At 45.8% G+C, this 13,226-nt stretch overlaps 1 protein-coding gene across 3 annotated transcripts in view; it reads left to right on the plus strand.

Annotated features, from left to right (window-relative positions):
- The window catches only part of antxr2a (ANTXR cell adhesion molecule 2a), a 43,523-nt gene that overhangs the window by 11,532 nt on the left and 18,765 nt on the right, over positions 1–13,226 (plus strand). For 2 of the 3 annotated variants that reach the window (XR_006955762.1, XM_047016636.1), the window contains exons 10-16: positions 450–519; positions 4,662–4,740; positions 5,149–5,244; positions 7,845–7,886; positions 8,206–8,301; positions 9,815–9,982; positions 10,210–10,290. Coding sequence is in view for 2 of the 3 variants with exons in the window: in XM_047016636.1 (XP_046872592.1) it covers positions 450–519; positions 4,662–4,740; positions 5,149–5,244; positions 7,845–7,886; positions 8,206–8,301; positions 9,815–9,982; positions 10,210–10,290 (632 nt within the window). In the remaining variant the exon portion in view is untranslated. Of the gene's footprint in view, positions 1–449; positions 520–4,661; positions 4,741–5,148; positions 5,245–7,844; positions 7,887–8,205; positions 8,302–8,539; positions 9,122–9,814; positions 9,983–10,209; positions 10,291–13,226 lie in introns of those variants that run through there. The other variant, XM_047016637.1, reaches the window with a different exon arrangement.

Raw genomic sequence — 13,226 nt, forward strand, 5'->3', positions numbered from 1 at the left:
GGCATGACCACAACCTCAAAACATGCGCCACATATGTGAAGCAGATGCTGCCATGGTTTCTACAGTCGAGCTAGCAGTAACGGGCCAGGAGGGCCCTGCAAGACTGTCACCTCAGCTGGATTACATTGCTCTCAACGCGTTTCTGTCACGATTCAGGCAGCTGACTGTTTATCAGACACACACTGTATATTCATACACACACTTTATATTCACACACAAGTGCACACACACAAACCGATTCATACAGTATCCATACTGCACACAATCCAAACATTCTATCTTACCTTCCCATGTCAGCAGGCGTAACTCTGATGACTTCTCTCTACTTCTGTTTTTACCAAAAGACGCAGGCTGTCCTGATACATCAGTTTTTTTCTCTGGTTCATTCTCTTTGCCTTTGCAAGGCAGAATGTGCAGACAGCTCATGCTACTGTCCAATTATTTTCCAGATACGAAGCCAAGCGTGGTGCAGAATAATTATCTTCTGTGTCCTGCTCCAGTGCTGTATGAAGTGGGACAGTAAGTATCAATGAGGCAGTGGAGGGATGGTACCATGCTAATGGACGACAAACGTACTGTGCAGTACATGTAGACTGTACAGTACATGTAAACCAGGGGCGTAGCCAGAATCATCTTTTTGGGTAGGCCTAGAAAAATATGGATCGGTATCTTTTCATTTTTTTTACTTTGCGATGTGCACCCGGTGCATCATTTTTTTTTTAGATATTTTCGTTTTTTGGTAGGCCTTAGAACAAATTGGGTAGGCCTGTTCCTACCTAGGCCTACCCTTGGCTACGCCCCTGATGTAGACTGTGCAATACATGGACTGAATATTATGCATATTTAATGCAAATCATTAATATGAATATTAATGTCTATGATTGTGTACATTTATAATTTGTTTGTTCTAAATATTTAAAATTTTCCACCAGAGGTACTAATGTTTACTTAGTCTGAGGAGTTTTGAAAAGTCTGTAATAGGTGCAGTTAGAGCAGCAGCAGCTGTCAAAATAGACAACTGACACCTTAGTCACTCTAACCCTAACCAGGTACAGGAGAGACAACTGACACCTAATACTGACACCACAGCTGGAGGCATGACATATGTCTGTACATTGTAGATGTGTATATAGATACAGATACTGTCTGGCCATGTCGTTTTGTACATCTGCATGTATTCACATGTCAGTTGTCAGCAATGCCCAGAGTATTTTTCCATCAGGATATCAGTTTTTTCTCTCCGGCGTCACCAATTTAATCCCAATCACAACAGATGATCCCTGAGACATTTTGATGGAACATCAGATAATAATGTCCTCCCTGACACCAATCCAATCCAGGAAAGATTATTTATGAGGGCCTGAAGGTCTCACAGGTGCTCAGGGAAGATTAATGTAGTCTTCAAAGCTTAGAGCAAGTTGATCTATTCACAATCAACAATTAACACCACCTCAAATAATCCCCTCAACTTTAATCCAAACTGCTGCGATAACATGTTTTTGTACCTACTGTGCCATCTTTCTGGAAAAATAGACCCAGTTACCTCAAGTTCAAACATGTATTACATAAAGAATATGAATAGCATTTTGTAGCAGCCCATGCACACAACCCAAGGCCTTAACTTAAACCCAACTAACTAACCCTAACCCTGCCAAACCTGAACTAGTGCTTAAAAATGTACTGTAGGTTAAAACAAGTATTGCTAATTACTTTTGTCCGGCGATGGTGACCCATGAAGTTGTTTGCTGGTACTGAGAGGCGAGTAAACAAATCTTGTGGAAGGGGTCTTTAAAAGGATGTGTGACAGATGCAGCCTTTCCCTTTCCACGCTTCCCTCATTTAAATAATTCACTGAGCACTAACATCCTGTACGGCCGGACCACCTGCATGTAACATCAGAGCCTGGGAAGCGCTGGCTCAGTCCATCTGGCCTTGTTTCCTCTCCGTTAGCCGGCACTGGGGGCAAGAGGGCCTTTCCAACATCTGAGGGGAGGATTGTTCCCCTGTGATGTAGATGTATACATGTTGTTCTCACTATATATATTATGGTTTCCCTTCAAAGTAGATGTAAATACTGTATATATATATGTTTTCCTGTGGCCATGTGGGGGCCATGCCCAGGCTGAATGTTGGTGAGTCAAACCTGTAAACGTGGACTTAAACAGGAGAGGTAGTTGACAGTGTGCTGCAGATGTTAATACCAATATGAACCCTCTTCAGTCTGAACCTAAACTTTAATATCAGCTGTGGCTTCCTGTCTCCCTTGGGATTCAGGACTGGGTTCAATACTGTGAATTTCCAGGAATCCCCTCATCCAGCCGTCCATCGAGAGACGCTCTCCCCCGGCCTCCTGCCCAGGGCATCATCTGTGTGGACAGCTGCAATGTCAGGGCTTTAACACAGCATCTGTTGGCACCCCTCCTCCCTCCCTATCTCATCCCCCATTAGAGGAGATGCCCCCCCCCCCCCCCATGTAGGACTGGATAGGGAGGTTAAGTGGTTTTGCTCATGCGTTGACATGTTCTCACCTGGTGTTTTCACAGCCTCGGTGGGTAAAAGAAAATTGAGGGGAAGAACAGGTATTGCTGCCAGTGTGACTCATCAATAATCCAGCAGCCTGGGCCAGACCAAGCCCTGACCCCAACCACCATGGCCCTTATGCCTTGCTGTCCTGTTTACATTTAGACATTTACATTTAGTCATTTAGCAGATGCTCTTATCCAGACCGATTTACAGTAGGTACAGGGACGTACATGGACTGTATAGACAGATGTTTTCTCCTTCAGATGAACATGACCTAGGCCTCTGGCACAGCATCCCTCTCTTTGAGGAAAGTTCCGCTACTTCTGTCAGCCACGTAGACTTCTGCAGAGTGATTATTCCTGGATTCTAGGTGACAGTCTTTGCATATGTTCAGCTGTGAATTATTCAGCCCGCTCAATTTCCACGTCTTTAAGCAAAAGCTGTTAGTGAAAACAGTGTCACCCGGTCCAGCTGAATTGCATCATGAGCGTCTAACATCACAAGCTTTTTTGACAGAAGAGAGTGTGTGTTCTCTCATTGTGTGTGAGTTCTCTGTGTGTGTGTGTGTGTGCGTGTGTGTGTGCGTGTGTGTGTGTGTGTGTGTGTGTGAGGAGAAAGTTTCTACGTTAGCCATCCATATCTCCAGTGACATGAGAAGGCTTCTGCCCAGTTACAGAACCCCTGAGAACTTGTGTCAGTTTTAAAGGAGTTCTGAGTGTTCCCATGACAACCCATCGTCTCATTCAGCCATCACTCATACATCAAGCTCAACCAGCCAAGCAGCTGGAACTCTCTCCTTGCTGTCACTCATGATCTTTTATAGTGTTAAAGTTACGAGAAAAGGGATACAATGAATAATGAATTGTTTCTGGGTTTTTTTTGTTTCTGGGACAAGCCATTTCAGCCAATTTATCTGGTGCTTGAATGACATACTGTATGTACAGTATATATCTCAAATGCATCATATATATATATCAAAGGTACAAAACTGTTGACAAATATGAATAACTACATTTAAAATAGCCACACAAAGTCATCTATATTTGGTTGGTATTTTATAGGTATCGGTCACAGGGACTAAGTTAAAATATGGGCTGAAATATACGACTCAAAATGTAGCCCTGCGTAATTATTGCAGTTTACTGCTGTTGGGGGGGGGGAAATCATACTTTGCGCACCATGGTTGGGTTGTCTTGCGTTAAGGATGTCCGGCGATGTCAGCGATAGGGGAGAGCGTCTGTCAGCCTCCCCAGTAGCCCCCCCCCCCCCCCCCCCCTCAGCTTGGCGGAGCCGACAACTCCAGCTTGATTAACAACCTGCCCACCATTATTATGTATTGAGGATGTCAGCTAAATTAGCCTCTCCCCTCATCCATTCAGCAGAAGCACTTAGTTAACATGCAAGAACCTGTAACGGCCTTCCGCCAACCGCCCACAGTCTCAACATTTAAGATCCTGTCAGAATGTCTCTTCAGTAGTATTAAAAGGAGAATATGTAGCACGCTTTACAAAGACAAGTTGTCGGAAATGGCTCATCCTAAGTTCATCCCATTTTAAACGTGCCTGAAATCATAAATAAGTACTATTGTGAGAGAAAGTGCAAGGAGTCCATATAGGCTATTTAGAATACACTGCATAGTAATGAACACATGGTCTGGTCTGTCATCTGTTGGGGCTCACTGGAGAATACTCGCCCAGGGAAGAGCCTCAGGCTCAATCCACAGCAAAGAGACTCTTTCTTTATTATTCCAGAGCTCTACCTTTTCATCCAGGACTCCCCTGCACGCTGCCACACAGTCTACCACATTTAACAGACAATAGTGTTTTACAGCGTTTTTTAGTATGGAGGATTTCAGGCATTTTGGATGGTTCCATTTCGTGCCCTGGTTTCTCATTAGGCCCTTGGTAATTGGATTGGGCCTAATAGACATATGGAAATTGCAGTGCCGTTCATCATTAGGCTTTTAATTGCACCTATTTCTGACCTATCTTCTCTGATAAATAAGTAATACTCAAGATTATGTCGTTTGTGATTCCTTTGAATGCGCTCAGTAATAGTAAGCAGTTCATCTAGAATTCAATAGTCTATTGTTTGCACTTGCTCTTGGGGTTCTAAGCACTGATTGGACTGTTTTCTAGGACAATGGATGTTCTGGTCAGCCTGAACCAAGGCAAGTCCTTCATCTCCAGTGCCTTCACCATCACTGCCACAACATGTGTAAGTACTGGAGAGCCTGCCTTCACCATCACTGCCACAACATGTGTAAGCACTGGAGAGCCTATCCGTTGGAACTATTGACACTTATTTGACAGGCCTTATGTCATTTGTGTTGCTTTATGTACAATACAAACAGGAGTCTTGCTCTAGCATGACCCCGCAGTCCTCTTAATGCCTCTGTGTTTCACAACCCATGTGAGAGGAAGTCCTTTAGCTGGGGTCCAGCTGTGAGCTGATCCACCAGGCCTCTCTATCGTCTGCCATCTGTCTGAACTGACTATCAGACTGATACTGAAGTGTCTTTGTCTTGTTTATAGGCCTGCCATGTGTAACTACCTGAGAATGTGGGATTCTATGTATGAAGTTTGTATTAAGAGTGTGTAATGTTTGTCTTCTTCTTCCGGGCAGTCGGATGGGTGGGTGGTGGTCATCGTTTTCCTGGTGCTGCTGCTTCTCCTGGCCCTGGTCCTCATGTGGTGGTGCTGGCCCCTATGCTGCACTGTGGTGAGCTGCACCCTCCAGTCACACCACCCTGACCTGCACCCTCCAGCCCAGTCACACCACCCTGACCTGCACCCTCCAGTCCAGTCACACCACCCTGACCTGAACCCCCCAGTCACACCACCCTGACCTGAACCCTCCAGCCCAGTCACACCACCCTAACCTGCACCCTCACACCCAGTCACACCACCCTGACCTGCACCCTCCAGCCCAGTCACACCACCCTGATGGATATATTTCTGCAGGAAGTTTACAGTTGATAGATGACTGCAGGAAGTTTTGTCCATTGTTGTTTAAGAGTAATCTCTGTTGTTCCGACCACCAGGTAAGGGGCCCGTTTCCATAAGCAATCATTCTGTAAAGCATCGCTCTTGTAAGCTAAGATCCTCTAAAGCACAGACAAGAGACTGGCTGTGCTGGACATGGTCCAGACTGCTGTAACAATATGTCTGAGTAGAGGCAGAAGATCCTTCCTGTAGGCCACTGCCATGGACTCTCCACCACCACCACCCGGCCATGGTTAGGGTTGGGTCTGGATTAAAGTTAGGTAAGGGTTGGGCCTGGGTTAGGGCTAGGTTAGGGTTGGGCCTGTGTTAGGGCTGGGTTAGGGTTAGGGCTGGGTTAGGTTAGGTTATTGTCCGCAGCCTCTAGAGTGATACACGGCCTCCAGGAGCATATTTTGGAAAACCAACAAAGACATTAAAATGTAAAGGCCCTGCAGCATGTCTGGCTCTGGCCATGCTGGTATTGGTGGCAGAGCTGCTGTTGGCCTCCACTGGGGATGCAGAAGAGGAGGGCCATGTGTGCTTGTTAATATTTAAACCCCAATCTGCCAGTGTGCAGCAATCAGAATGAGGTCCTCCATTCTCCCCCTGCATGTACATATCCTCTCCTCTCCCTCTATCCTTCCTCCCCTCTCCCTTTACCCCCCCACCCTTCTTCCCTCTCTCACATGGAGGGACTTCAGGAAAGAGGTCATACAAACTGCGTTATGGCACTTTGAAGTGTTTATTTGTGATTTGATTGGAAAACAGCCCTCAGAAGCAACCCTCCAATGTACTTGCCAAAACAGCGCTAATGCTTTTATTGTTCTTAAACTCTGGTGTGACAGTCTTTATTTACAGACATTTCATATACACCTGCTGAGACATGACAGCGTGTTAATGCTGAATCTAAAATACTGGTGTGTAGTGCAGGGATGTCCTCAGAACAAAGTTCTGTAAGTTTCTATAATTAGTTTTACATTGTGGTGTTTTCAGTGTTAAAGTAACATTTTCATTTCATGACATTTCCCTCATCATGGTCTTCAGAAGGAGAGTCACAGCTGTTATGTTTACGTGCTTGCAGTTGGTCCCTCGGGACCTGTGTTTGCAAGGTTTCTTGCAATAGATTCATATTTCCCATAATGAAAAGTGTAGCATTTTAATTTGCAAATATGCTACCTGCCACAATTCCCTCTCAGGCTAAACCATGAAACAGCTTGAAACAACAGGGAGTAGAATGGAGTGATTATCAGCTGGATATTCCAGAGAGCCATATGGGGACCCGGCCCCCGTAGTCTCTGATTGGTCCGAGTTGGTGTTGCTGCTTCAAGCGGCTTGTGCTAAAGTCAGATGGCTAAGTATCACGGCAATTTGGTTGTATTTTTTAATTACCGTCCACACTTCTGCCACATGGGTGGTGTGCCTCTTCACATCTGTCTGTCGGTAGGTAGTTAGGTCAACCGCACAGCCCTGTGATTCGTATAATGCTTTATTTATCCCACAATATGTCCAGGAAATCTGCTGAATAATTACTTACTAAAAAGGACTAATCCTTTAACGTAAGGTCTTCCTGAAAGTATGTTAATCATCATGCATGGAGCCTTTCCCTCCCCAAAATTATGGGATTTGCTTTCAGCCAGTTATAAGTCAAAGAGCAATTATTATTATTTCAGTCTAATTGATTATTTTGTCATTAGAATAATGACAACTGTACATCAGGAGTATATTGTGTGCTTGAACATGAGCTAAACAGCTGTTCAACCTATGATACGATGTGTTATAATTATATTGCACCTTTTAGAGAAACTCATTTAGCAAATGCAGAGCCTAGGATAGTGTGTGTTGGATAAGTAACAGGCTAAAGGTGGGCCTGCTTTAGACAAGACTGCTCTTCAGGGGAATTCACGGTCCTCAGTAATATGTTTTCAGCTCCATGCACTTGTGCAGATTGGGAAAGTCAGACGCTTTTAACTGCTGAGTTTTTCAAATTAGTTTATTTGAGTCACTTTGTGTGTGTGACAGAACGTGTAAAAGATCACTCACCCCAAAGACTCCCCTGTTAACAACTTGATTCTGAGCTTTTCTTCATTTTGCACTAGGGGCTGCCAATGTTGGTTTACAAGCAGAATCAGTTGTAATCAGTCGTCAGTTGTCACACGTGTGAGTCCTCAGCGAGATGTCTCTCAGCACATATCCAGGCCAACGTGACAGTCACTGTCACCTGCCACCAGGCACCTGCATCAGTCCCCATCTGTACTTGCCCTGACGTGTCTCTGTGTGTCTACATCCAGTGACAGGCTTTTGCTGATGGCACACTGTTTGTCTTCTCTCTCTTTTCAGGTTATCAAAGACCCCCCTCCTCCTCCCTCTTCGCCACCACCTGTGAGTCCATTCCCTCCCTCCCTCCCAGCACCTTTAAAAAAAAAAAAGTTGATGGCCAATTTCGAGTGAGGACCAGAACGGTGAAATTTAAGAAGCCACTGCAAATGTTTTCTTTTTTCTTCTGTTCCTAATTCAAAATTGTCCTTCTCAACTTTTTTTTTAAGGAAAGAAAAAGGTGCAGTTTTTTTTTCCAAAGCTGTAGTATTACTGACTTAAATATCTGTGTGTTTATAGTTTGCTTTGTATCTGTTTTTGCAGTGCTAGCATGTATTTGTGTGTTAGTATTTGTGGGTAATGTACCTGAACTCCTCCCCTCCAGGAGCCAGAGGAGGATCCTCTCCCCAAGAACAAGTGGCCGACGGTGGACGCATCCTACTACGGGGGCCGGGGGGCCGGGGGGATCAAACGGATGGAGGTTAGATGTTGTTCTTCTCTCAAGTTCAGATTGACTTTTTTCCCAGTGTACAAGATACTGTTCACACAGATGTTCTGGATGTTGCATATCAGATCTAAACCGTGTTACTGCATAGATGGGGCCTTTGGTGCATGATGCCTTTGTACCTTTTCCCCACCCCGCCAAGCAGAGTTGGAATCATGCAAAGCTAAGGTGCCAGCGAGCTGTGAGACGGAAGCTTTCTTCTGTTGTGTCCTAGATCAAACCCCTCGCACAGTACCGCTACGGAAACATGCCGATGTCAGGTGGCTGAAAGACGAGTCCTCAGCCGTCTGAGGACTCTGACATGACAGGGCCCTGCCATCTCGCTCCACACTGAACCGGGATGAAGGATTGAACGCTTGCTGTCGGCTTGATGTATCCATCTTCCCCCGAACTCCCGAACCTCAGCAGCCTTTTGTTAGATTGCTGTTCACTCGCTTGCCTGTGTTTACCTCCCCACTGGGAATCAGGTTTAAAGCCCACAAGCTCCCTACCCTTACTGCCCCAACCCTCCTCCTTACTGCCCCCTGCTACCCCCTGCTTACCAGCCCCGAGGAAGACGGAGACGAGAACTTCCGAGAGCGCGGGGAACCTTAGGGGAACCTCAGGGGAACCTCAGGGGAACAGTTCCTACGGCTCCGTTCCCGGAGCGTTGTTTCTCTGCTGCAGCTCCCTCCTCCCCCTCCTCCCCCCTGCTCCCCCCTTGTTCCCCTCGTCCCCCTTGCTCCCTCTTCTGGATCAGGTTGATGCTCCGCGACAGCCCACTTCAGAGCCTTCGTCTGGATCGAGGGGGGAAGAGGTGTTGTTAAAATCAACCTGTCCTCTTTCTCTTTCTTCTACTTCAAGACACCACACTGAAGTCTTCCTCGTCCCCAGTGCATATACACAACCTTCGATGGCGAGCAATCTTTTATTCATCACAGCTCCTCCCTTTTTTTAACCATACCGCAGGAATATCCCAGGGATTGCTTCTGAAAAGCTGTTCTATATTGTAGCAGCTTAACCTACAGCTTGAAGAACGTGTTGCTAATTAATCACCTCTCGCTATTCATGTGGCAGTAGGATTTTCCCCAGCAACAGATGTGATTAATTCAATTAAAACCAGGACAGCTTGTAGAAAGAAGCAGAGACACAGTAAATGTTGCTGGGAACCTATTTAGGACAATTTAGGTCCAAAAATATTTGGAAATTTTTAAGAGGTAAAAAATATGTTCATTTTGTCGATACTGATTTATTGGGTTATTTATTGACCTTGGAGTATATATTTGATCAATGCCCTTCATCTTTGATAGAATGTTTTTCGCTTACATCTCACGTCCACACTTGAAAAGCTGTATAAGCCTTACACAATAAAACAATCGTGAAGAGCTCTACAACATCCCTCCTTCCGCTTGGCAGGATCAGCCATAAGGTTGTAACATAGCGTTGCAATAGATATGAGAGTTTCACCCCAGACACCTGCAGCCCTCACCCCGCCCCACTGTGCCCTCAGGTGCGCTGGGGGGAGAAGGGCTCCACCGAGGAGGGGGCCCGCCTGGAGAAAGCCAAGAACGCCGTGGTGTCGGTGCCCGAGGACGCGGAGGAACCCATGATCAGACGGACCCCCCGGGCCACCCCCCCATGCCAGCAGCCGGAGTCCAAGTGGTACACTCCCATCAAGGTGAGCTGAGGAGGATGTCTGTGCTGGGATGGGCCATTCTCAGAGTTTTAGGTTGAATTTATTTAGGCTGCATAGATTCCATTACATGTGTGGAAGCTGTTCATGTTCATGTATTCTAAAACATGAGGATGCTATATATCCATCCATACCACATGCCCACGAAAGTTATCTAAGTCATGGTGAACACAGTCATAGTTAATATGAGCCATGATGTCTTTCTTCCCCAGGGTCGTGTGGATGCTGTGTGGGCGTTGCTGCGCCGGCAGTACGACCGCGTCTCTCTCATGCGGCCGACCGCTGCAGACCAGGTAAACCCTAACCCTAACCAAACCCAAACACCCAAACCCACCTGAAATCGGATGTCTTCAAAACCTCAATATCACTATATCTTGTTTTTAGATTGGGCACTACTGCAGTGAGTTACAACACACTAGTGATACAGCATGACAACATTGGGTGGGGGGGGGGGGGTCTAATGATGTGTGCGTGTCCTAGCTAGCCAGCTGGGTAAGAGGAAGCCAAACTGAATAGATCAGGCAAGGCATGATAGTTTGTGAGCACACAGGAAGTTACTGGCTCACATTCAGTGTTGTGTTGTGGTTACCAAACACGGGTGTGATCTGCAGCTGCTTCTCAAGCTTCCGTCCTGATAAGCATGACCTAACCCATGACCTAATAAGGTCTCTCACGGCTCCTACCTCTCACACTCACTTTGCACATTTATTTATTCTCAAAATAAGTTTTCAAAGGTTTCAATTAAATGGATTAAGCATAAAATAATGTTTTGATTTCACATTCCTTCGACACCTATACTGTACCTTGTTGTTTATACATTCCAGTTGTAGGTATGTAATTTAACAAACAAGCAAATCTCCACCTAGCTGTTGAGTCTTGGAAACATATGACAGCTTGATATTTGGACGTTTTTAAATAATAGACCATGTTGTTGGAACATGGAGCCACTGTAAGGCTGAAAGTAAGACTTTATTTATGTAGCACATTTCATGCAAGAATTGCAGCTCAAGGTGCTTTACATAAAATCAACAAAAACAGTAATACAAGTGATAAAAGTAATAGATCTTACATTTACATTTATTCATTTAGCAGACGCTTTTATCCAAAGCGACTTCCAAGAGAGAGCTTTACAAAGTGCATAGGTCACTGATAATAACAACAAGATAGCCCCAAAGCATTGCAGGTAGCCAAAAACAGAAGTACACATTGTGAACAACCAAAAGTAAGTGCTAAAGGGAAGAAACCATAAGAGCATGTAGTTAAGCAAATGACTTTTTTAATGAAGATCTTAAACATATAACAAACCATACTAGCCGCACTCTATCTGCGATCTCTCAAATCCATCTTAGATCCTTAAAGGATCAGTGTGGAAGATCTCACCTCACTACAATTGTTTCCTCAACTTTAAGCTTTGTTGTGATGTTTTCAGTTAATGTCATCTCTGTTTTCTTATCTTTGTGAAAAAGATTACCAGATTTTATCATGATGTTCCTTATTTTAAATTATTTATCTATTTAATTAACCTGAATTCTTAAGAAGATTTTTTAACTATTACTGCTGTTTATTGAATAACTAAAAAATATATTTTACAACTTTTTTTTTTAAACAAGCAAAGGGAAAAATGGGACACACAGGGAGGAGAGGAGGACAGACAGGGAGGAAGGGCGGTGCAGGGAGGAGGGGAGGAGAGACAAGGAGGAGGCAGGCAGCAGGTAGGAGGGAAGGTGCAGGGAGAAGGGGAGAGACAGGGAGAAGGGGAGGAGGGAAGGAGAGACAGGGAGGAGGGGAGGTGCAGGGAGGAGAGGAAGTGCAGGGAGGAGGGGAGTGAGTGAGGGCCAGAGAGAGAGAGGCAGTGCAGCTTTGATGGCGGACAGCAACCCTCCTGGGTAATAAATGTTTCAGCGATGCAGCGTCCACTGGGTTGGTACTCGTACAGGTGTAAGGAAGCAGGTTGTCACAGACATCTGTTCAGCACCGGGCACCCCTTCCCCCGCCCGCCCTCCCTCTGTCCATCCACCCTCTCACCTCACCCGGCTTCCCACTCCCCAGCCTCTCCTCCCCCAGCCTCCCCATCACCCCCAGCCTCTCCTCCCACCTCACCCCCCAGCCTCTCCTCCCCCCTCTCACACCCCATCTTCTCCTCCCCCCCTCTCACACCCAACCCTAACCCTATCCCCCCTCACCCCCCAGCCTCTCCTCCCCCCTCTCACACCCCATCTTCTCCTCCCCCCCTCTCACACCCAACCCTAACCCTATCCCCCCTCACCCCCCAGCCTCTCCTCCCCCCTCTCCCCCCAGCCTCTCCTTCCCCCAGGCTTCTGGATTGTCAGCAGATGCAGAGAGAGAAGTGGGAGGAGAAAGAGTTCAATTTTTTTTCCTTTTTTCTGGTCTCACATTTACGCCCGAGGGCGTTCAACACCAAAGGTAGAGCGGGGGTGGACACAGCTGCAGTGCCGAACTCGCCCCAGGCACAAATAAAGAGATCTAATGTGGTTTGACTGTGTTGTCGGGGAGACTGGGGAGCCAGGGAGGTACTTCAGAGCCAACTTAGCGCTGCAACATCTGCCGCCAAGTTGTGCCTAGGAGTGACTAGGGACAGCAGGTATAAGGGAAGGTGGCAGGCTAGAGGGAGAGCAGAAGAGAGAGCAGAGGCCTGGCCCTCTTCTGGTGTTCCAGCTCTTTTGAAAGGGGGCAGGGTTGTGTCTTTGCTGTCGGCTGATACACACATTCACACACCAGACGCAGGTATTGTTTTCCAAAGGCAGCCATCCACAAAATGTACAAACAAGGTGTGCCATGAATCATGCATGGGCAGTATTACCACTATGCACCGTCTCACAAAGATGAAATGTCTGAAACACACATCGGTTCTGGAGTTTCTGACTGAACAAAAAAATAAAATAAAAATGTGCTCTTCAGATCGTTACGAGGAAGTGTGTGTTTATCTGTTATCAGTATATCTATGTGTGTGTTTGTGTATGCTTTGTGTTAGTGTGTATGGGGGGGTTATCATCTGAAATGATTTCATCTGTTTTAGACACCACTATGTTGTTAAGGCATTTAAGCTTTGATCTTCTGTTCCGGTGAACAAAATGTGATATTATTTAGACGTTGTTCTGACACCTCTTTGCCCTATTATATATATATATTAGTTAGTTATATTAGTATAAATATATGTCAGTGCATCCAATGCTTCACATCTAATCTTTTTTATTATTAGTATATATAT

This window comes from Hypomesus transpacificus, unplaced genomic scaffold (genome assembly GCF_021917145.1).
Source record: "Hypomesus transpacificus isolate Combined female unplaced genomic scaffold, fHypTra1 scaffold_42, whole genome shotgun sequence".
NCBI classification, from domain to species: domain Eukaryota; kingdom Metazoa; phylum Chordata; class Actinopteri; order Osmeriformes; family Osmeridae; genus Hypomesus; species Hypomesus transpacificus.